At 39.8% G+C, this 26,003-nt stretch overlaps 1 protein-coding gene across 50 annotated transcripts in view; it reads right to left on the minus strand.

The window, feature by feature from the left end:
- MAP4K4 (mitogen-activated protein kinase kinase kinase kinase 4) overlaps positions 1–26,003 on the minus strand; it is a 196,388-nt gene that overhangs the window by 84,862 nt on the left and 85,523 nt on the right. For 49 of the 50 annotated variants that reach the window (XM_030310348.1, XM_030310357.1, XM_030310371.1 and 46 more), the window contains exon 3: positions 22,282–22,338. In XM_030310348.1, coding sequence (XP_030166208.1) covers positions 22,282–22,338 — 57 coding nt within the window. Of the gene's footprint in view, positions 1–6,460; positions 6,729–22,281; positions 22,339–26,003 lie in introns of those variants that run through there. The other variant, XM_030310358.1, reaches the window with a different exon arrangement.

A 26,003-nucleotide genomic window follows, 5' to 3' on the forward strand; every position in this document is an offset into this window, starting at 1 on the left:
TTGTTCTGAAAGGGTAGTTTCCATTCAAATACAATTGAGAGACCTCTGACACATATTTCTCACACCTCTGGAAGATCCTCGTGGAAACCACATAGGAAGAACCATTCCCTTAGCTCTAAGTATTCAAAGATGCTTACCATAGAAGTGATTCAAGAAGACAATGACTAAGTTCCACATATCTTTGGGCAAAACAGAAAACAGAATCAAGATATTCTAACTGCTGAGGGACATCACCCATTTAAGAGCTTTTAGGTGACAATTCAGGTACGATCATTCATTTGGGAATAGCATACCACATCCACTCACGTTCTGGGTAAGGTGGGACTTACCATGTACATGGAGACCATTCCAACACATCTCAAAACTTCTTAAATCTATGTGATCATTTCTCACTACTGTGGAGCAGAGAAAAGCTACAGAATGGCACCAGAAATAATGACTTCAGTAATTAAAACTCACCTCCTCATTTTTCAGTTCCAACTAGGAAAACCATTTAAAGTGTCTCTCCCTCCCAACTTTTTAGAAAACACACCAAATTATGTGAAGAGAGAAAATGAGAATATGGAACCAGAAGCTTCAAAGTCCCAACAGGAAAGGGGGACATTTAAAGAAAATCTTGCCTCAGTCCATTTCCATTCATACCCTTCTCTAAGCCAGTGGCAAAGTCCATGAAGTGGGAGATCTGATTCCACAGTGCCACCATCTGCACTGTGCTAGATATACAAACTGACCTCACATCACTTAATAAAACCCTACAGGGAAGTTTTACTCTGAACCAAACACCAGTATATTCCAAAAGAGCCCACTATAATAGCCACAGAAATTCATCAAAAAGTGTCACCAAGTCTCCCAGCTGGAGAAAGCCCATTCTCTTCAAAAGCCTCACTCTAGTTCTGCCCCAAAGCCCTGCCAAATGCAAGTCTCGAGCTCCAGAAGAATCCAGAAAAAGCAATGAAAACATTAAGTACCATAAGAAACACATGCTCTAGAGACAGATAATTGCTTTCCATAGCACTCACCACCCCACAGTGATTAGTTTAAAACCTACCTTCTCTATGAGAACACAAGCTCCAAAGACAGGGACTCTATCTTGTTCATCTCTGTACCCTGACAGTGCCTGTCACACTGAGTATGTGGGTAAGACAGTTGATCTTAAGAGAGAGAGAGAGAGAGAGAGAGAGAGAGAGAGAGAGAGAGCACAATCCCAGAGCCTCAGTGTCTTTATATGTAAGTGGAGGAAACCCTAATCCATTCTTGGCCAGTGAGTCACAAGCCAGGATGAGTGAATGAAAACATCAGTAACATGCAAAGACTATCACGGTGCCTAGCACATAGTAGATACTCAAATATTATGTTTGGGAAATAAACTATAATTATCTTTTGCTTTATAAAGAGAACATTTAATACAATTCTAAACAAAAACCATTCCTAAACTAAGTAGGAAGTAGTAGGAGGTAAAAGAAGTAGCCCAGGTGAACTCAAACTACACGAATCTCTGGCATCACCTGCCCTCTGGCTGCAGGTAGGTGGACAATCAATAGCACACACTTCGCCTGGCTTACTGACTCACTGCTGTGATGGGCTAAAAGGGTCTAGGCAAGGATGCCAGCCATCACCTAAACCAAGAACCAGCCACCAAAACAGTGAACACCACTATAGCCTATTTTCTTTCTGATTGCTATCGTTAAATTAGGTCTAGTGCTAAAGAATGATTAGCACCATGTTTCCTGAACCACAGATGTTGTTACCTCTGTTCATATAAGAATACAGTGTTAAACTGCAGGTGCTCCTTTTGGAAAAACATGGAAAGATACAAAAAATCCAGATTCCCAAAAGACTGAAGGGAATGGATGACCAATTATCTTCAGTATATGATATCAACTAGAAATCAGGTGATTTGTTCTGAGATTGAGTTAATCAATGTATCCCAAGTCTTAAGGAATGTTACAACTACCACTGGCACTTCAATCTGCCTCAACTTCAAGTATTTTCATTCTAAGACATGTTCTGAACATAATACATATTATTGCTGATATGGAGTGTTTGTATTCTATCAAAAATCTTTCTTTAAATGTGATCTTAAAAGATCACAGGATTATTTAAAATGAAAATTTTACATGCATATAGGAATAAAAAGTGTTTTCCAGGAAAAAAATCTTTAAGTATAGGGTGGAAGGCAATAATACAGGATTAAAGTAATCCAATTTAAACAGCCCAACCAAAATAAACTCTCAATATCAATTCTGAAGACATAAGTTCATATCATACCTTAACCTTGCTCCTCTCACCTCCTGTATCTCCCCACCACCCCAACCAGCAGCGAGCCAGCTGTACAGCAATTATTTAAAGCAAAGGAAAAGTGCAGATTTTGTTTTTTAGAATACCAGAAAGATAAGTGAATAGCAAACTTTTTGTTATAATCACTTCATACAGAACTTTAAAGCAGTCTACTATGTATGTATCTCACAAAACTGTGGTAAGTCATTTTGGTCTAAAAATAGCTCATTAACTTGAGATCGTGTTCCTTAATCCATTTCCCTCCTTCTATAACACACACCCACAAACACAGTGAAAAATTAAGCTACAGGCTGGAGTCACTGGAAAAGAGATCTGAGAGGAAGGCCGAAGGACACTCCAGATGCTCTCTGACAAAAGTCAAACAGTGCCACTCCCTAAAGAACATGGCAGTCCTCCCTTTCTTAGGATCATCTGCTCCCTGTATTCTGAATGCCACAGAAGCAAAACACATGGTGTTTGTGTGGAGCCTCCCAAGTCAGGCTGGCCAAGTCAGAGTAACCGTTTAAAACTAGAACTCTCACTTAGGGCAAGAAAAAGGACCACCAATTACCCCATGCCTACCCCTGAGATAAGGTGGGTATGCGTGTGTGTGTGTGTGTGTGTGTGTGTACGTGCGCGCTGGATTTCTGCACAAAGGAACAAAAGAAAGTAAATCATCACCATCAGATCACACAAAGTACCCCAAATGGCATCCCCTCTGAGAGGAAATACTGATTTACAGAGATCAAAATACAAACCAGTTAGTTACATGTCCAAATAAATTTCTCCAGTGAAGACCCTGAAAGGCTGTTTGCTCACCAAACCAAACTCATAAGAACAAAGAACAATATTACCATGTTGGAACCTGCCCAATTCATCCACCCCTAACCAGCAATATAAAGTGCTAAATTTACCATCTACCAATAACCCAAAAAAATGGAAGGCCAGGAAGTTGCTATGTCACTTTGACAGCCTTTTAGCAAGAACCACATCCCTATCTATGCGCATCCATTGGTACCAATGTATTCAATCAGCATGTTGAAGGTTCACTTCAAAACAGACACTGTGCAGGCACTGGAAAGGGAGAGAGCAGGGTAAAACACAGAAATTCGTAGGCTAATGACAGGAGTCAGGAAAGGGCAACCAGTTGCCCTGGAGGTGAGAAGAGATCTCCCGGGTGCATGTGGGCAGATATTACACAGCTAAGGGTGTTGGGAAGACAGTTTAAAAGAAATCCAGACAAGAGGAATCACTAATATACAGAATGAAGTAACAACACTCACCAGCAAAACTATTTTCCCATTCTCTGAGCCTAGATTAAGTTACTGATAAAACAAAATCTGTAAGAGAAATCAAGAAAATTCTCTCTTTTCCTGTCAGGTTTAGTATAAATTGGCAACTTCATATCTGAATTCATCAACAGTGCTCGTTCTGTGCACGGATGTTTACACACTGGTGCATATTCAATAGTTAGTCTTTCTACTGAATACTTAAGTCTTGAGCTAAAAACTGACACAAAAAGAGCATTGTAGCCTCTGTTTGCAGAATTAATTAGGTTGGTCTGTTTATCTAGCCAAGCACAGATACAGAGTGGGGGACAAACTGACTTTAAAATTAAAGGTTCTCTAAGAAAAAGAAATGTCTCTTAAGAGTCCAAAGTAAACAAGGGGTTAATTTGGGGCTTGCTATACAGAGCTCAGTTGCCCTCAGTGGTTAATTTTAACTAAAGATAATGATATGCTTAATTCCTTGGGAGAAAAAAAATCATAAAATCTTAGACATATAATAAGTAAATTCTGGAGAGCTTCATGTTTTCAAAACGGTATTCTGACCTCTTCAGATATTATAAAAACAAGTGCCAATCTTGACAAAAGACTTCCCCAGAAGGGCCAATGCAAGAGCTAATGAGGTTAACTGATTACACACTAATTATGTAAATGAACTATAGTATGTATAAATGTAATAATATATAAGATAAATATAAACAATACACACATTTAATACCTATATAAAGGAAAAACCTCACAGCGGTACTATGTAATCTTCCTTATACAGCCTCACTAAAAATGTATAGGAGCTGCTAAGAAATGCATCTCAGACACAGCAATTCTTGTGGGATTTGAATCAAACTAATTCACTCTGTTAGGCCAAAGCCTTCACTGCTGTTTTTGCTACCTGTTATACCAAAACAAAAATTTCTTAAACTTAGAATGAAGAAAACCAGCACGTATGCATCGGCACTGGACTAAGTGATTTATAGGTACATACTCAATAATACTTTCAATTCAATATCTTCAAGTCTGCAAAGAACACCATCTTGGGCTCTTGAGTCCCTTGTGACTTCTATATCGAGTAAGGATGCTTGGCATTATTCCACTATGCACCAAATAATTTCCATAAGGTTGCAGGAGAAGAGAACTACATTCTTAGACCAGATGTTTCTGGTGCTGGTGCTGCCAAGCACACATGGAAACCCCACAGCTGTGTCCATCGATCACAGACATGAGGTCACAGTCCAGCTTAGAGACGGGCTGGCAGCCGGCTATCTTGCTTTACATACAAATGAAGCAACAGATGCTGAAGATAATATGTAAACAAATACTGAGAATGAACTACCTCAATTAATCAACTGATGGAAAATTTGAAGCAAGTATCAGTAGAAATACACAGAATCTATCAAAGATATTTAAAACAGTACATTAGTTTCAAACAGTCATCAGGCTTCTCCTAGGTTATATACTGCTTCCTTTCCCTAATTCCAGTTTTCCTTATATTCAGATGAGCTAAAATAATAAAGATAATGTCAAATACCTTGTCATTTAAGAAGCAGAAAATGTATTGAGATTAAGTAACCATGTTGTACAGGAGCAATTAGTGCCCGCCTTTCAAGATCTTATAGGCCAAACAGAAAAACAACTAAAAGTAAAAAGTGTTTCCAGTCACACAGTATTATGAAGTTACTTAAACTAGCCTGTCCTAGGGGCGCCTGGGTGGCGCAGTCGGTTAAGCGTCCGACTTCAGCCAGGTCACGATCTCACGGTCCGTGAGTTCGAGCCCCACGTCGGGCTCTGGGCTGATGGCTCAGAGCCTGGAGCCTGTTTCTGATTCTGTGTCTCCCTCTCTCTCTGCCCCTCCCCCGTTCATGCTCTGTCTCTCTCTGTCCCAAAAATAAATAAACGTTGAAAAAAAAAAAATTTAAAAAAAAAAACTAGCCTGTCCTGTAATATTTTACAAGCTAAAGACTACACTGTCCAAACAAAGTATATGGACAGAAGTAACCACTACATGAATATAAAGAGTATATGCACAATATTAACAAGCTTAAAGGTATTGTGAGGTAGTGACTTAAAAAAATCTATACGAAGTTTATGTTTGAGACTACATAAGACTAAAGCATTGATCTAAATTATTTAGGAAAAAGCTTAAAATAAATCTGAACTTATTTTTAAACTAAATGGAGCCATATAAATAAATTCACATGTTCAACGGGGAGTTCCTTAAGTGATTAGCAGCAATAAGAAATAGCTTTAATCTGCAAAAGACTGGAAATACACCAGTCAACTACACTTATCTTGGGGGGGGGGGGGTAGCGGTAGAGAGAAGAGGGCAGTGTAAGGAAAAAAGGTTTTCCATCTTTCAACTTTCTAAATAAGTACATGACTTTTAATGTTACAAAAAAAGACTATTTTATCATGTAAAAGATAATTTTATATGTACAGGCACATATGTATCTAGAATATATGAAAACAAAAATATACACTAACATGTTAACAGTAATTAAGCCAAGGTGACAGAATTATGAAATGCTTTTTCATCTTTTATTTCTCTGTATTTTCTCCCTGGATTATCTATATTTCATAAATAAAAAAACAAAAATACTCCAGAAGTCACCTTAACTTTTTGTTCCTACTGTTTTATTGAGCTATAATTAACACACCACAAATACATGTAACTTATAATAAATGTTATTATAAAATTATAACATAATAAATATAAACATATACCACTGTCAGTGAGCTAAACCTTTCTTAGAGGAAGAGGAGGATAAATTTTCACTTTCCTCCCATCGAGAAGATAAGCATTAGCAGTAAAACAAAAAGGCCCCAAAGACCTTGAACTTCTAAGCTAACATGACAAGAGTAGTTGAGAAAACATTCACCGTCTGTGATGACCTCAGCTTTACCTGAAGCAACAACAGCTATAAGTTTTGCTGTATTCAAACCACAGCGGGGGCCACAGCCACGGTCTCCATGGGTTAAGAGGAAGATGCAGAGTCCCTGTGTCTGTCTGCAGAAGCCAGCAACTTCCCTCCATGAGCTAGCTCCCAGGCCACAACCCCTACACACACTGCACCAACACCATACAGCACTCATCTCAAATTCTCTCCAACTCTATTAGCAAAGTGAGGAGAAATGGGCAGCTACTCCCCATCCTCCTCATGCAGAAAATGAAAACACACAGAGGAAAATAACTAGAACCTATAATCACTAGTAAGGCAAGGGGCTTATCTTGAAAGTAACAATTCACTTTCCTGGACTTCACTATGAAGATGCATCTTTGACCACAAATGTTACCACTTTCCTGACCCTTTTGTCTCTGGACTAAAGGATAATGACAGTCACCCTACACACACACACACACACACACACACACACTCCCTATGAACCACGGTACCATTAGAAGGCACTTATACAAATATAGCAAGACACACTGTTAGTCTACTTACTCAAGCTATCATAAAGAAGTGTCATGTTAGGCTAAAGAAGGTGGAAGGGAAAACATAAGAAAAGGCTGCTGGAACTGTGTGAGCAATAGCACTCCAATGTACTAAGTCACACAGAGGAACCAGGTCCAGTATGATCATGGTTCTCACAAAGACCCAGAGAGGCTGCTGCTTCACACTGCCATTCCAAATTTTAATCTCCTTTGTCTTAACAACCTTTTTCTTCCTTTCCCCTATTGAACAAAAACATCTTCTTTCTAAACAACTTAAGGAAGAACAAATAACCAGGGAATCTTCTTTAGTTCTAGCCTCAGAAGGGAAAAAAATCCAGCATCTTCAATAAGTGAACAAAAGTGAGAGGAAACTCGATGTAGCCCAAGAGCATTAAAAGTGAAACAGCGACAAACAAGTGTTCATCCACTCTTTTCTCAAACGCACACCTCCTCTCATTTGGGGACTCATGGGAAGGTGATTCACCATCAGGAAATACCACATAATGACATTCCCTCATTCTAACAGTTACTACTGTTACTGCTGCTCTCTTAGTTATGACAGAATGTCACACCAAAGACTTTGTGGATTTTAAACCATCCTTGTCCTGTAGAAATGAGAATGAATAGACCCTGAGAGATTTCTCACCTGAAGATATGTGAGGAACCAAGGTAGGGAGGGTGCTGGGCAGGATAGGGTGGGGCAAGAACACAGGCTTGCTTGGAATTTTATGTTGGGTTTCACCTCCCTATCTTTATTTCACCCCAAACCTCCACCACCTTAGAGGAGGCAAGGAGGACATGTTCCAAACAGCAAGGTCAGCAGAAAAGCTAACAAGCCTCACAAACAGGATGAAGACTCAAGAGCAATATGACATCACTTCAAAGACTCAAGCCAAATAAGAATCCCCAAGGGTGCCGTAGAGAAAACTCTGCTGAAGACTTGTGACAGTGGAAAAAATTCTGACTCTAATGAAGACAGGAGTTCTGAAAGTTCCTAAGTAATAACTTTCTTTGCAGTCATCAAAAGTTAGCACATTATCCACTCCTCATGACTCTTGCAACTAGTTAAACAAATAATATTAAATCAGTAGAGGTCAAATATTTAATCATGTCCAAACATGAGAAATAAAGAAGTGACAGTTTTCCCCATAATACGGACCTCAGCATGTATCTATTAAAGAGAAGTTCCTACACTGGGTAAATTTCCTTCTATTTCTGCACCAAGTCAATTCAACACCTACTATGTGCAAGATGGTGCTAGGCTGCATGGCGAGCTCTACAACCCAAATGGAGAGATGTGATGTATTCATTTAAAAACTAGTGGGACACACTGGAATAATAAAAGAAATGAAAATAAATAAAACTATCTCCCTATGCAGCAAAATAAATGGATCTCACAAACATAAAGCGAAAGATGCCAGACATAACCGTACCGTATGGTTCCGTCTATACCAAGTACAAACACAAGCAAAAATAATCTTTCGTGTTAGAAGTCAGGATAGTGGTTATACTTCTGGGGAGGAATTAAGGGGCACAAGGGGCACTCTTGGGGAGCTGTCAATGTTCGGTTTCTTGATCCAGTTGCTGGCTCATGAGTGGATGTGTTCACTTTTTGGAAATTCACTGAACTTATAATGTATGCCTTTTTCTGTATTCATGTTATACTTCACATACAGACAAATGCAAGTAGACACAGTTACCCTTGAGAAGTGGCTTCTTCCAAACCTTTCCAAACCTGAAAATACATTGCTACAGCACAGGTATATATATTAAGGACAAAGGAAAAAAAAGGTATCTGAGAATGTCTAGATATAAAAGAAACAAGATAAAGGAAAACTGGCATGGGGTTCCCAGGCCAGGAGAAAAGCCTACTGGACTTCAGAGCCTCCAGACACCGTGACAACCATCAGATCACAGATCACAGTAGCAGTCTGGGTTAAGAGGCAGGTTTCCGCCTAGTCAGGGCTTGTACTCTGCATCAGAGTGGGAGACCAATTAGCAGCAGTGAGTACTAGGGAGAGGAGAGAGCACATCAATTTCCTTCACCTCATCATGGTTTTGAATAGAAGCTGAATGATTATAATGATCCTAAAGATCACTGAAAACCTCTAACATACACTGAACAAACATAATGCCCAAGGTTCAAAGGGACAAATTTGAATCTGTAAAAATGAACAATTAAAACAAACACAAGCTTTGAGGCAGGATTATAGTTATAATATAATTTAGGCTTCATCATGGCACATCAGCATATAGAGTTAAAAATCCAGGGGATTGAGTCCCATCTGTGGCACAGCTGAGATGGCATGGGGAATAATAGGAAGAAAGGCTGCTCTTTCAGGGTCTGCTCTTTTGTCAAAGGAGTTTCCCCACCTTGGGGTAGAGAGAGCCTAGCTTCCTCCACTGTTTCAGGGCCATGTATGTATGGATTAGTAATGCACCCACAATATTGCAGATGTGGATGCTAAAAACTTAGCCGATCAAATAGCTGCCTCTCTAATCTTGCTTTAGATAATTCCCACTAAAGTCAACACTCTTGGGGCGCCTGGTTGGCGCAGTTGGTTAAGCGTCCGACTTCAGCCAGGTCACGATCTCGCGGTCCGGGAGTTCGAGCCCCGCGTCGGGCTCTGGGCTGATGGCTCAGAGCCTGGAGCCTGTTTCCGATTCTGTGTCTCCCTCTCTCTCTGCTCCTCCCCCGTTCATGCTCTGTCTCTCTCTGTCCCAAAAATAAAAATAAACGTTGAAAAAAAAAAAATTAAAAAAAAAAAAAAGTCAACACTCTTTTCTATAGTTAGTACAAAAGTCAGAATAATTAGAAGATAGGGAATTCTGTCACTAGAGATTTCTCACTTTCTTTCTCTCAGGGTATAAAGCTGAGGGGAGGGGGAGCAGTGAGGTTTCTCCAATTGAACAATTAAAGCTTTTATTCTAAAAGCTCTTTCACTGTCATAGCAACTTAAGACACTGTATGCTCTTACCATAGATTTCACCGGACATTAACAGAGTAAGAAAACAAGAAATTCCACTAAGTTTTATTATATGGGCAATTTAGTTTAGGCTATGAATTTATACGTAGGACCTACAAACAGAATTTAAACTGGACAGCATCTATTGACATTAAATTTAGAAAAACGTAGGTGGGGGTATTAAGGAGTTCTTTTTTAAAAAGTTACCATTTTAATGTTTATTTTATTTTTATTATTTTTCAAAGTTTTTTATATATTTATTTTGAGACAGAGACAGCATAAGTTGGGAAGAGGCAGAGACAGAGAGACAGAGAATCCTAAGCCCCACATGGGGCTCAAACCCATGAAACTGTGAGATCATGACCTGAGCCAAAACCAAGAGTCAGATGATTAGCTGACTAAGCACCAAGGAGCCCCATTTATTTTGAGAGACAGAGAGAGAGACAGAGAGCGAGAGCATGCACATGCAGGGGAGGGGCAGAGAAAGAAAGGGAGAGAGAGAATCCCAAGCAAGCTCAGCATGGAGCCCAATGCAGGCTCGATCCCATGAACCAAGAGATCATGACCTGGGCCAAAACCGAGTTGTTTGCTTAAATGACAGCCACCCAGGCGCCCCCCAAAAAGGGTTACCGTTTTAAAAAATGAAGTGTTTCAAATGAAATGAGCACAGGATATTTCAAATCTGTTCTTTCCACCTGTCCTGCTTTACCATTTTACCACATCTAAAAGGGTATCTCATGATATATAAAAGATTATTAAAAGCTTAATTTTCAAATAATTTCATAAACAAAAGCATATGTGTACACTCAAACACACACATACACACACACACACACTCATACAAAATCATTAACCAACTATACAGAACTTCTTTGAGCTTTGGGTTCTTAACACAGAAAAAGAAAGAAGGGGCACTCTAGTAGATTTCTAATATGTGTCCCAGCACTGGCACTATTTGTTCATTCAACGAACATTTGTGAAATGCCTTCTATATGCCAGGCACTGAATTAGTGCTTGGGATTATGTATCACTGAAAAAAACAAAGATCCCTGTCATCATGGAGTTTATGTTCCTGGGGGAGAGGGGTGAGTGGAGTAATGATAGAGGCAGTTGATATACACTAAGTATAATACATAGGCCAGTTATACAATGTGGTATGGAACTGGAAAACTAAGAATAAGATAAAGGCATTAAGAGTAGGAAGGTAAGGGAGCGGGCCATATAGTCTTGAAAGAATGGCATTCCAGGGGAGGAAACAATAGCAAGTGAGAGGTGTTGAGGTCTTTAGGCAGGAGCTCCCTGGCAGGTGGAGGAAGAGTGAGCAGTTCTGTATAGTTGGAGGAGGGCAAATGGGAAGTAGGAGAGGAGGTCTGAGACAGAACAGGGCAGGGAGCCAATCAAGCAAAGTACTATAGGCCACTTTGAAAGCCTGGGCTTTTACTCTGAGCTAAGTAAGGAATCAGTGAAAGACTCCAATCAGACATTTCTAAAGGATCGCCGAGCTGCCATGCTGAGAAAAGAAGGGTGGACAGGGTGGTGGTAGTAGTAGCAGACAGGTCCACGTGTGTGATCGTTTCTTATGATGGTTATAATTTGTTATGAGTTTCAAATACACCAAAGTTTAGAAAACAGGATTACAAACTCTCCTGTACCTATCTATAATCTACATTCAACAGTTATTAACTTGTGGCTCACTCCCTCCCACTGTCCACCAATGGCCATGATTATTTTGACAGAAACTGGGAAGTTTCATTTGAAGGAAGGATGCACTAACAGATCTCCTAACAAATGAGGTGAGTATATATGACAGGAAGAGTAGTCACCAAGGACTCCAAGGCTTTTTTGGCCCAAGCAAACAGAAGGCTGGGAATGCCAACTGAAAAAGGGCAAGGCTACAGGTAAGACAGGTTTATGGGGGAAGAGTAGGAGCTCACATGACATATGTTAAGTGTGGGCTATTAGACACCCAATTAGAGACGCTGAGAAATGAATGCAGAGTTCAGAAGAGTCTGGTCCCAAGTCCTGAGAACACTATCCCTAGAATGGCCTCCTTGCGAGGTTGGCCCTTGGATTTCAGGAGGGTTTCCCCCACTCCTAGAACTGATAAGAGTGGCTCACTGTTCCTAGATGGTTTGAATAAAGAATGTAGTTTATTGCTGAACACCTGTTTTCCTGCTTGTAGTCTGAAATTTTTGGTACATGCCAGACAGATGTGCTTATGTGACCAGTTCCAAATAAAAAATGTGGGTACTGAGTCTGTAACGAGCTTCCCTGGCAGGCAACAACACTTCACATGACAACTCACTGCTGAGGGAATGAAGCATGTCCTATAGGATTCTAGCAGGACAGGACTCCTGGAAGTTTATACCTGGCTCCCTTTGGACTTCATCCCATGCACCTTTTGCCTTTGCTATTTTTGCTTTGTGTCCTTCCATTGTACTATAAATAGCAACTGAGGGTAAAACTACACGCTGAGTCCTGTGTACTCCTAGTGAATCATCAAACCTGAGGATGGTCTTGAGAACCTCCAACACACCTTTTTCAATAAATTTGCTGGGAATGGAAACAGGAAGGGAGATGTCAAGATTTTTCACTTATAGCCGCCCCCTCACCCCCGCCAAAAAAAAATGGTGGAGAGGGAAGATGAGATTTTTAAAAGAATAGGGTCCATATTTTATGTTTTTAATGTTTGTTTATTCTGAGAGACAGAATGAGTGGGGAAGAGCAGAGAGAGGGAGAAAGAGAAAATCCCAAGCAGGCTCCACGCTGTCAGCACAGAACCCAACGCAGGGCTCGATCTCACGAACTGTAAGATCATGACCTGAGCAGAAATCAAGAGTAGGACACTTAACCAACTGAGCCACCCAGGTGCTCCCCGGGCCCATATTTTAAAACTGGCAATTTACGTTATGCAGAATTTGCTGGGTGACTTTTTTATTCAACTATTTACTTAGAAAAATGCTTCTGATTCATTAAACAATGGAATTAAACTAAGAAATTATGGAAGCTGCCTGGAGAGTGCTCATTAACAATCACAAAGAGCATCCCGTTCACAGCAAGTTTTGTTTAACCAATAGATCAAGAATAGCTCCTTCTAGAGCATAATTAATTTTCTATTTCACCCCAGATCTGAGAATAGTAGGTATTAAAAAGACCAGGTGTTCAGGAATGGTTTAAATGAATGAATTAGTGCAACTTCATGAACAGCATTTAAGAAAAATTAAACAAAAAACCCTGCAAACTATGGTTGACATTTGCCATTTCCAGTCCCAAATAAACCAAAACTGCATCTGGCCAAAGTGATTAGTACTTTGTCATATTTTTGGTAAGAATGAATGACATTTTTCTCTGTTCCTTTTTAAAACTATCCCACAAAGCAAGAGAGAAGACATAGGATTATAAAGTACAGTAATACAATAAAAATATACTAGTACACACCTATTAAGAGCTGCCTCTAATTTACAAGAGGAAATCTTTATATATTTTATGTCAATGTCCATAACACTTTCTGAAATTCTCCATTAAAATTGCCAGGACAGGGGCGCCTGGGTGGCTCAGATGGTTACGTGTCCAACTCAAGGCTTAGGCTGACTTTGGTTCAGGTCATGATCTTGTGGTTCATGGTGGGTTCAAGCTCCCTATCAGGCTCTGTGCTGACGGCTCAGAGCCTGGAGCCTACTTTGGATTCTGTGTCTCCCTCTCTTCCTGCCCATCCTCCACTCGTGCTCTGTCTCTGTCTCTCTCTCAAAGATAAATATTAAAAAAAATCTTTAAAACTACCAGGACATTCTTTAGAAACAGCAAAGTAAGCTAAGCATCATCCATGTGAAGGGCTCTGTCATAAGCCTAGAAGGGCTATGAGAATCCTAAGAGTTAGCTTCCTATAAAGAGTTTCTAATCTAGTACAGAATAACAGAAGCAAGAAATGAATGCATGGAAATTATTCCCTAGGCAGTCGTTAAAAGAGCACTAGAAAACTGCTCATAGGGCAGGACAAAAAGCAATCGCCAAGAACCAGACAGAGATGCCTATAACTAGAGGGGACAAAGAAGCCACCTGATGCAGAAACCATCAGGAGTGAAAGATACAGAAAGAACAGAGTCATGAATATCAAAGGAGAATAACAATAGTAACCAAAGTCCAGGAGTAACACAAGTCTTCAGCAAAAGTGAGTTATTTTATCTTGGTATCTTTAACCCAGCGAAGAAAACAAAGAAACCCTCATTTACTATGTAAAAAATTAATATACTAGACACTTTACATCTATTCTAGAATTCTGACAAAAGCCTATGAAGTAGGAATTATTATTTCATTTTACAAATGAGGAAACTAAAAGCTTTATTAAATTTCATTCTAGGCCCTACTCTAACAAAGGGTGTTATTACTGTCTTGGGGTAAAAGCCAGGACATGATTATTAAATATAACAGAGTCGGACTTTCTATGAGGCTCATAAACTATAAATTCACCTTGAAAAATATATATAGGTTTCAAATTTATGTTCATAGGAAAGAGGAGAAAAAAGATAAATCATTTGTATTAGTTCAGTGGCAATTCTAAAAATAAAACCCAAAAACGAACTCTTTCTAAACACTAATAATTTTAAAACACTCTTATTTTCTTTCCTTAGAGGGATGAAATTTAAGTGTGAGGAGCAGATCTTAACTTATTTATGACTAATGTATAACATCTATGATTATTAATATTACAAAAATTGAGAATGCTATAAAATAGGATCATATCTTCAAGAGTCCTCTATTTCTAATATATTACTATAATGTTCTTGGACAATGAAAACAATAATGTAGATCTATTATAAGTTTCTCCAAGTATCCACGAAAAACAGACCATCCTATACAATTCACCAAAGATTCGAGCTCCTACAACTCACAAGGCATGGCAACTTGTTACTGGCTACTACATTAGAAGACAACTACAGAACAGCACTATACTATGCTCCTAATGTGAACTAGAGATATCTCAGGGCAATGAAAAGAAGATTGGGATGCTATTCTGGCAACAAGCTATGAAACCAGGTCAACTGCCTTTCTGGGTATCAACTATTGTCATCCATAAATAAAATGAAGGCTTTTCAAAATGAAAGACAAAACATTTGAGGTATACAGCTGACCTAGTTTTAATCTTCCTTTGCTTATTTACCTATTAAATAGATAAGAACAAAGAATTTTGGTATTTTTGTAAAATCCAGTTGCATTCTTAAGTTAGAACGAATTAATCCAAAATAGAAACACATTCTATCTCTGCCAAAAAACAAAAACTAATCCTTTAAAAAATTTCACTGTTGTATCACCATCAGCAGTTATTTTTAAAACACTTCAACAGTTACCTATTTGTTGAGAAGTTCAACCTTTGCCCTCCACATTACTTTGGGGAAAGAAGGATAGATTGAAAAGAAAGAAGCAAGCTTTACAATCAGAAAAGCTTGGATACAAGTCCAAGCCTTTGTTCATTCTTTCTAGAAAGAGGGGATGATACTATCAGTCTCAAAGTCTGCTATGTGAATTCAAGCAAGTGCCTTTACCATACCCAATGCGATGCCTGGCACAAGTCAAAAAAAAAAAAAAAAAGTGTTAGCACTTCATGCACTCTATACTTTCCCAGCTAGTAGATCTTCTTTATCACTTTAGTTCTAGTATCTGGTAAATTTTTTTAAAAAAAGAAAATACTAGAAATAGCACAATACTTACTCTAGCTCATTTGTCTAAGGTCATATGTTTATCTTATTCTATACCAGGTATTCTCAATTTGGGTGGTATCATTCTCCTCCCCAACAGGGGTGAAATGTGATTTTTGGAGGTGGAAGAGAAAAAGCTTAAGTCATTTTTATGTATAGAGCATAAAGATATACATACAGTACATGAACAGATGTACAGACACTTTAAAATTTCACAAAGGGTGATTAGGAAAAAATATCTGCAAAGGCTTCTTCAGGAGGTGATAATGAAAATAAAGCTGAGAAATACTATTGTATTCTTTGAGGATACAAAGGATAGAACTATTCTCAAAATCACTGTCATGCTTTTTTAATTAAAATAAATCAAAATTTAATCGATTTAAGAGCTTTTCTTCAGACTTGTACCAGTATTAATAACAATAGTAATAATAATAATAATAATAAAGAGATACAACTTGTGATCTTTATCTATAGAAAAGCTGAGTAAGGAAAACAATCCTAATTAGGAATTACAATCTAGGATCAAGGTCATTTAAATTAAGTCAGAAGTTATCAAAGGTAAGAAAATGCCAGATAAGAAATCTGGCATGCCATAAACTTGGCACATCAGTTTCTCTCTCAGTAGCAAAGAGACAGAAGGTAGCTTGTGAAGAAAGGCAAAAAGTAAAGGCAAAGAAAGAAAGACTAACTGGGGCAGGGGTGGGGGAGGGAGGTAGGGGAGGACACACAACTGCTGTCAAAACTGACAGCTGCCCATGGTCTCACTGATGCACAGGCGGCTTCTCCTGACAACCCTCAGTGAGCGATGCTATGCTGAGTGGGCCAGAGCCATGGAAGGGCAGGGAGAAAGTGCCACCCGTTGCCTGAAATGGAAGAAGCCAGTACCAAGCTGTAAGGCCTGCAGCATTTAACTGGACTCTGAAGAACAACAGGATGGAACAATAGGTCACACAGTCCACAGAGATCTCTCCCTTGCTTCCTTTTGTTCTTATGTTCAGTCTAGACAAGAACAGCACATTCATTACATTGTGCTCCCCTCCAAATGAAAAGAGAGAAAATTGTCAAGCCTGACAGGGCCTTGCTTTGTCACTAGAGTAAGTTTGTTTTGCTCCCTACTGTCAGAGCATGAACTCCTTAAGAGCAAGAAATTTGTCCTGTTCCTCTTTCATGGACCTAGCTCAGATGGTGCTCAAACACTGTTCTACCTACCAGATACGATCTATGCTGCTTTGCATTGGGCTGTTTCTGTGGCTCTTGCCTCTTCAATTTGATGATAGGCAGAGGCTAGGTTTTTACTGGCTATTCCAGGCAAGGCTGTGTTTTTACATACCTTTTATTCTCACATCCCTAGAACACAGTGCAAGAATACGGAGGGTACTCAATAAAATCTGCGGGCTGGCTTCCTGTCCCCCAATGGGCATCAGGCCCGACATCTTCCTGTCCTCTAAGGAATAAGTCACAACTACCAACCACAAACATTTTGATCCTAAGACAAAAAAAAAACAGTCTGCTCTGGGTGATCTGCTAAAAAACTTTGGAAAGGAGAAAAATGGTCAAGATCCATTCATTCTTTAAGGTCCAGATCAAATCAGGTCTTTCTACAAGCCTACTCAGAACCAAATGTTTGAAACTGTGACTACTTTCAAAGGCTCATTGAGAATCAAGGATCTGGGTTTTAATCTCTGTAATCTAACTAGCAATGTACTCCTGAGCAAGAGGTGCCAGTGTCTCTGAGCTAGAAATCTTCACTCGTAAATATGCGGGGGTGGCTTCTTTCCTAAGATTCCGTTAAAGTAAGCGTTTTCAAACTTGAGTGAACATCAGATACCTGGGAGGGAAAAGAATGGCAGGGGCCAGGAGGACACAGAGGAATGGATGAAGAAATGAGTTAAAAGATAACCAAATGTAATGTGCAAACCTTGGCAGGACTAGGATTTGAAAAAATGGTTGTAAAAACATTTTTGGCACACTTGAGGATATCTGAATACAGACTGAACATCAGGAGAAATTCTGAAAGCATTATTTAATTCTTTTAGGTGGTATTAGGATTATGTGGAAGACTGTATTTTAAGACAAGTACACTCAGGTACGGACAAGTGAAGGGTCATTGTGGTGCCACAACAATACACAAGTAATACATATACAAAATGTTAACAACTATTGAATCTAAGCAAAGGAGAGAGTGTTCATTCCTTCAACAGTTCTGTAATTATGAACATTTCCATAGTAAAAAGTTTGGGGGAAATTACTAAAATGAAAACATAAAATTTATTTCTCAGAGATAAATCTTACTCCAAGAGTTTATGAACCCCAAGTTGAGAATTACTGGTCTAGCTAATTCACCTTTTTATCTTCCAGAGCATTAACTCAAAATAATGGGATATCCCCAAATTGCAAGAAACAAAGTACCAGCCCCTCACATATAACAACAATTAAGACACAAGGATTGAAAAGAAGGGGTTTATCAAGAATTCAAACAACCAATTCAATCAAGTTTCCCTGAAAACACATACGTGCATGTCACACTGGGGAACTCTAAACAAACTCTGTGGAGTGGATCAGTGCCAACTGCCAGTGGCCTGCACTGGTTCTAAGCCATGCAGGCAGACACTGCGTAATGGTGCAGGCCTGTTTGCTATAACCACACACTGGAGGCCAGGTCAAATCCTTAAGTTGTGAGAGCAACTGTTTGCCTTGCTTGGTTTTGTGCAAGGGCTTCAGTTATAAAGATGTTACCACTGGGGAAAACTGGGTGAATGATACATGGGACCTCCCTATATACTCCCTATGTAATTTTCTGCAAATTCTTCAAATCTATAACTACCTCAAAAACAAAAACACCACATTATAGATCTCATGTCCTGGTCTTCTCCAGTTTGAACATATCCTTAACCTGCTCTTAAACCCTTCCCACAACCAATCTGAGAAATGATAAGCTTTCTTTAAAAAAAGCCCTTCAAAACCCTAAAGATAGTCAATTCTTAAGACTGTTAAAGTCTGAGAAGAGAAGAAATACAGAGAGATCTGTACATCTTCTACAAATAAACACCTCCCATCCAGGCCCCTCACTTTCCTACACAGTACCTTTGCTTCACCTCAGGGTGCAATCTGAATTCTCAGTTGGCTCAGTTGTCCAGGATCACAAAATCAAGTACAGAGGTGACAGGGACTCAGTGCAGCCAGCCTAGAGCACATTCATTCAGGGATGCCAACAGCTGACAGCTGGGGAGAAGAGCAGCTAGACCATTTACCTCCCCACACCTACTACTTTTCTGGCCTTCTGAGCCTGAGGAATAACTAGTACCCTGGTAACTGCCTCTCAATTTCACCTAAGGAAGAGGCTCAAGAGTCAGGACAAATCTATTGTTTTCCTGAAGAATAAGCATTCACACTTTCTGCTCCTGAGTAGAAATGGAGTAGAAGTCAGAAATCATACAGAGGCATCTGGGTGGCTCAGTGGGTTGAGCATCAGACTCCTGATTTCAGCTCAGGTCATGATCTCACAGTTCCTCAGTTCGAGTCTCACCTTGGGCTCTGCACTGACAGTGCACAGCCTGCTTGGGATTCTCTCTCTCCCTCTCTCTTTGTCCCTCCCCCTCTCCCCACACAAAGTAAATAAATAAACTTAAAAAAAGAAAGACAGAAAGAAACCATACAGAAGCCTGCTCTCATCAAAAGGACCACTCCAACAGCCCCTCCTGCTGGAGCTGAAACCAGAAAATTCAGCTGCAAATTCCCCCTCATGCCAGCCTGCTCCCAGATCCCCCCTAGGCCAATGCCCAAAACTTTACAAGAGCTAGGAAGTTCTTGATGTGAGGAGTAGCAAGGGCATGTTTTCCAGGGTGCCAGCTGCATGACATCCTCTATCCATAATCACTACTTGCTCTGAGCCCTGACCGTGCCCCAAGTTATAGCACAGAGGTCACTGTATGAAAACAACACACAAGAAACATTACTGAGATGCCAATATGGTAAATGGCTGATTGGGTTTGTATTTGTTCTGAAGACTCACCATCTGGTTTTCATTTTACCTGAATACATGGGTTCTGTATAATTATTTTTAAAGGAGTCCTGAAAATGTATTTGTCCAACATTGCCTGATTTTACAGGAAGGAAGTACCTTTTGTATACAATTCAAAAGTAGAATACAAAAGCATCTATTACACGCATAGATATGTATTTCATAGCCATGCTCATAAAAGATGAGTAAAACAAACCAAAGCACCAATAGTGGTTATTGTAAGATAGTAAATAAGGATTTAACTTTTAAAAATATTTTCCTAAAGGGGCGCCTGTGTGGCTCAGTCAGTTAAGTGTCCAATTTTGGCTCAGGTGATGATCTCACAGTTCATGGGTTCAAGCCCCATGTTGGATTCTATGTCTCCCTTTCTCTCTGCCCCTCCCCCACTCGCACTCTGTCTCTCTCAAAAATAAATAATAAACATTTAAAAAATGTATTTTCCTATATTTTACACCTTTTTTAAAAGAGTGTTCACATATTGCACAGTTATAATCAGAGCTGAGCTTAGAGGAAGAGGATCTCTACAGAGAAGATGAGGAAGGGAGCACAGCCTGGCTGGTGACAAAAGCTCTGTCAGCCAGAGCAGCACAGGCTGAAGTGAGGAAAGAAACACAATCCTGAGGACTTTCAAAGTGCTTCGTAAAATTCCAAAAGCTTACATTTAAAATGGCACCTTGTCTGCTCGTACACAAATCAGGAAGTATGTTAACAAACGCCAAAAAGTATAGGCTTTGGCTACCCCATTTCCCAGTGCAGCACCGGCAACATGCACAATAGCAGGAACGGATGCTTGACAGGAAGGTGCCATCCATCATTCCATTCACAGAGGGCACTTCATAAATAACTTGACTATTGTATTTAAATTACAGTTAAGTTAGAATTTCTGCTCCTTTCACCACTCTATAATCTTAAAAATAACATTTAACTGGAAAGCATCCAATTTCCCCCTAAGATGTACACCAAGATAGGGTCACTCTAGCAAGAGAATAGTCCACGGGTACTTTTTCATTATAAAGTCTTCAGTATTTTCTTTGACAGAAAAAGAGCAGCCATCTCATAAAATGTTACGTCTTCAAATGTCCCGTAGTCCACAGACAACAATATTTTCTTATTCTTACTAACAAATATTTATAGTGGAGATAAGCATGTTCTTAGAGACCAAAGAGAGAATAGGGCTGAGGAGGAAACCTCTTTACAATACTCAATATCGCACACCTGAGATCAGTTTAGCCATTGTCTCCCTAGATCAACCCCAGATTTGGAGATATGGCTTGATTTAAAGATATCCCAAATCCCCACAGCTGCTGGCTAACTCTAGAATCTGTGATGTTATGATGGTAAATTTCATTTACAATTAGGCAAGTCAGAAGCAATCACAAGAATGAAAAGTAAAATTTCAGATAAAAATAATTTAAAGATGGATTTAGTTCACTACAATCTAGGGTTATCTTTAAAAATTAAATATAGACTTATGCATATATATACATCCACACACACAAGAACACATACACTTACTTTTTGTCTGAGTCAAACTCTCCTCTTTCCCATCTAAAGCTACAGAGTAAATCCTCATGTGACCATTTCAAGAACTATTTTTTGCTACTAAATTTTGCCAACAATCTGCTCAGCATTCTAGCAGATGTTTCTGTTTTCAAACCTCTGGGAACTTGGCTGGATCTGTTTTCTTTCCCCATGTTAAAAATAAAAGAAATGGCCCAAATGTGGCCTAATACCCTAGAGAAGCTTTTCCCCTACCCCACACCCCTCAATCTCCCTATTCATGTGACCTCCATGATCCCTTCTCAAATCTTTCTTTTCCATTAGAGAAGATGTTTCCAATTATGGTCCATTAAGTTGCCAAGGATGACATCACCCCCCCCCCTTTTTTTTTTTTAAGAAAATGCTACTGATTCCTAGTTACTTGGGGACCATCTGCAACAATTTAAACCAACTAGTCTGCTGGACCTTATAAACCCACAATGTCACAGGGGGGTAATTTGTTCAAGATCGATTCTACAAACAGAACAATACTCTTACAATGGGGGTTGGAGGGACAGGGGAATCTTGTCTTTTATATAATGATTTCTTTAAAAATATCTGTGCCTCAGGGCATGTGGGTAGCTCAGTCAGTTAAGCATCTGACTTAGGCTCAGGTCATGATCTCACAGTTCGTGAATTCAAGCCGTGTCGGGCTCTGGTGCTGACAGCTCAGAGCCTGGATCCTGCTTCAGATTCTGTGTCTCCCTCTCTCTCTGCCCCTCCTCCACTCTCACTCTCTCTTTCTCTCAAAAATAAGTAAACATTTAAAAAAAAATTTTTTTTTAAGGGGCGACTGGGTGGCTCAGTCAGTTGAGTACCTGACTTTGGCTCAAGTCATGATCTCACAGTTAGTGAATTTGAGCCCCACGTCTGAGCTGTCAGCACAGAACCTGGAGCGTGCTTTGGATTCTGTGTGTGTGTGTGTGTGTGTGTGTGTGTGTGTGTGTGTGTCTCTGTCCCTCCCCCACTTGTGCTCTCTCTCTCTCTCTCAAAAATAAACTTTAAAAATTTTTTTAATAAAAACATAAATAGATATAGATAGATAGATAGATTTGTGCCTCAATCTTACCTCAGTGACATCCATAACTTTGATGGCCGCCAGCTGACCAGTTTTAACATGTCGACCCTGAGAAACAGAAAAAAAGAAACACGATTGGCACCACTGTTTTGCATGATCATTACAACAGAATGGCTGAAGTTTCAATGCATCATCTCTTTTGTAATTTTTCTCAAAAGTGATAATGAAATTAGTCCCATGCTCTCCAATAGAACAATACGGTTTGTAATACCAATGAACCACACTTAATAAACAAGTAGTAGAACAAACTGAGTTTTGATAAAGCATCATTTCCTTCTTTCTGTCTTGGGTTCAATTTACATATCATTACCTCTCAATCTAAGCAACTTAATATTTTCTTCTATACAACAGGATAGTCACTTTTTCTTTCTTAACATCCTGCAAGAATGAAATGACCCAAAAAACCTCTAGGTATTTACTGTCAAAAAATGGAAAAGTCATTTTTCCCCAGTATACTCTCAAGACCCATTACTTGATTTTATGAAAGTAATACTGAGAGTCTTCTTTGAAGCTTTCCTGCAGTCCCAAGGTAGAGACGTTGGAAAATAATTACCCAGAACAGAGGGAAATAGGGATGATGCAGAAACAGAGAGTGCTTTCTTACAGCTATAGTGTAATTCCTGACTTAGGACCTAAAACCCATTATTTCTATCCCTGGCATTTCAAACCAATGTGAGGTCATTCTCCTCTCACCCAGATGAACAGGAATGGATTTAATTCCTGTCAGTCCTGTGCTTCTCCATCCACTCTTTGCAGTGCTCTGCCGGCCTTTTCTCCGGCGAGTAACATAGAGCTACCCAGATATCCTGAGCATGATCTACTTCAGGGCGTTATGAACAATGGTCTGCAACAAATGTAAAACACAAAGAATGTCCCCATATTTCCCAAGAGCCTGTCTCTCTTGTGGTCTCATGATGAACAGTTAGGAACTTTAGAACTTGAAACTTGAGGGAAGCTCTCCATTTAGTCTGGAAAGCTTACCCAGGAACTCAAGTTACATCTAGGACAAAACGACTCCATGAAAATGACACTGTATTACAATTACATCTCAACAGTATGTGGTTGGGACACCATGGATTCCTGCAATGGCAGAGCAGTTCATGAGCAGTAAGTGCACAATAACAACATACAGGAAACTAGGACAAAATCCATAGGCCAAGAACCTCAACCCAACTCTCACCAATCCGCAGACATCACCACCTTCCTCCAAAGTGAACTACCTTTCTGGTCTTCAAAAGTGGGGACACCACCTGCCACAACACATACACCTGCAGTTCAGTCTCAAGTTCTGCTTCTGAGACAAGAAGGGTTATCCCACATTGGTCCATGATCCAAGAAACAACACCTCCTGCCCTTTCCGCCATTTCCCAGCTACCATTCCACCAGCGTGCTCTTCCAGCATACCCAGCCTCAAAAGATCTGAACCACTACCTCAGCTGCTGCGTCAGTACCCCATTAGACACCTTCCGCAGCATTCTCACACAGTTCTGCTCCACAGTCTGGCACTCTTTCTGCATTAAAAGCGACGTAACCCACAATCCTGAATAAAAATGCTGCCCTATATGTATGTTACCATAAGGCACACAAAATGATCTAAGAAGTCATGTAACATCTACAGAAGCTCCATCTCAGAGATGCTAGGCGTGGAATACAATTGTGTGTCAAGAAAGTTCTAATTTATGAACATTAAATGGGCTCCTATATTTCTCATTTGACTGCCATCTTTTACTACCTGTCTGTCCAAGATTCAGTATCTTTTGATAGTGTCCATTCCTGAATCACTTATTTAAAATTTTTGCCTATGTGTGTCATAGGATCTGTAACTTGTCTTTTTTTTTTTTTAATGTTTATTTATTTTCAAAGAGAGAGTGTGCACACTAGTGGATGAGGGACAGACAGAGACGGAGAGAATCCCAAGTAGCCCTGGGGCTGTCCACACAGAGCCCATCATGGGGCTCAATCCCACAAAACAAAAGATCATGACCTGAGCTGAAATTAAGAGTCAGATGTTTGACTTGGCCACCCAGGTTCCCCTAACCTCAGTCGTTTTTAAAAGTTTTGTAACCCCAGCTCTGTGCTAAGCATTAACACACAGGAAACTTAGTTGTCCTTCATGTCTTGGGCATTGGCAAGATCCTAAAGCTACAGGATAGTGATCCAGAGTATGGACTCCAGCATCAAGACTGTGTCCACACCTCATGTCCTCCACTCTGTAACATAACAGTGCCTCAGTCCCCTGTCTGTATAAAAGGGGTAAGAGTGATGCTCAACTCACAGGTTTATCATGAAGAATAACTATAGTGCAGGGGTGCCTGGACGGCTCAGTCGGTTAAGTGTCCAACTCTTGATTTCGGCTTAGATCGTGATCTCACGATTTGTGAGATCAAACCCTGCACTAGGCTCTGTGCTGACAGCGCTGAGCCTGCTTGGGATTCTCTCTCTCTCCCTCTCTCTCTCTTCTCTGTCCCTTCCCTGCTCATGTGCTCTACCTCTCTCTTTCAAGTAAACATTTTTTAAAAAAGAAAAAAAAAGACTTAGCAGTGTGACAGTGGCATAAAACCTTAGAGTTATGAATTCACTTAGTATTTGCTTTACCAAGAACTTGAGTTTCCCTTACTAAGGGATTAGAGAATCAGGACCTAACAACTAATCAATTATTTGTGTCAGAAGGTGGACCACACAAAGGCACTAGTCTTCATTAACACATACCAGGTCTTCCAAAATTAGGTCCATTTTAAATTGAAATTGAAATCAGAAAACTGTCCAAGAATTCTGTCTCCCTCCTTTTCAAGAAACAAGACAACACTGAAAGAAATGAAATTTGGGACTCTGGCAGCATTGGGCTTTCATTTTTCTGCTACCACTTCATTACTACATTTCCTTGGGAAAGCTGCTTAACTTTGACAAGCTTCCTAGGATCACTGGAGGATCCCAATGTTCTTTTTAGAATAAACAGGTTATAAATAAAGTGCATACAATACATAAAACCCTTGCCATCGTATCTGGCATATAGTGGACTCTCGCATGACAGTCTTCCTCTCTACACTTTCACCAGAGGCCCATGCTAACCTTTTCTCTTAATTCACCTTGCAACTACCTTACCTAGTCAAGTTAGGCCCATTTCTCATTTTCAAAAGGTATGGCCAATATGAGGAAAGGCAGTGGGGTGCTAAAGTAATATACTTCTCTATTTTTTTTAAAGAAACAAACAAAAAGACAACCTCTAAATTTGAAACAAATAATTACCTACTCAGATGGATCATCTTTGCTTAAAAGAACCAAAATGGTGAGCATAACAGTCCCAGGAGAAAAACTACAGCTGGGGCTGAATGTACTAAACATCTATATGCATGTAATCGTGTGCTAAGGAGGTCATAGGAAGAGTTGTTTGAAAGGATAAAAATTTGTCTGTGATTTACTCAGTATTAACCAAGAGAGAATACAGTCACCCGCTTAGGGTAGCTCAGCTATAAGCTTAAGTCTCCAAAAGTCAGATGCCCCCACCCATCAGAGAAGCCCTACCCATGTTCCCTTGGCATCACTCGAGAGTGTAACAAATGGCCCTCAGTGGTACAGGAAGAGAAAATACACATAATCATAACCAACTGTCTTGTGCTGGGGACTCAAGAATACAAGAAAAAGCATTATTTCACTGAAGTTTGAGGCTACTATAGCATCTACTATAGCATTCCACGCTGACCTCTATACCGTCT

This window comes from Lynx canadensis, chromosome A3 (assembly GCF_007474595.2).
Source record: "Lynx canadensis isolate LIC74 chromosome A3, mLynCan4.pri.v2, whole genome shotgun sequence".
NCBI classification, from domain to species: Eukaryota; Metazoa; Chordata; class Mammalia; order Carnivora; family Felidae; genus Lynx; species Lynx canadensis.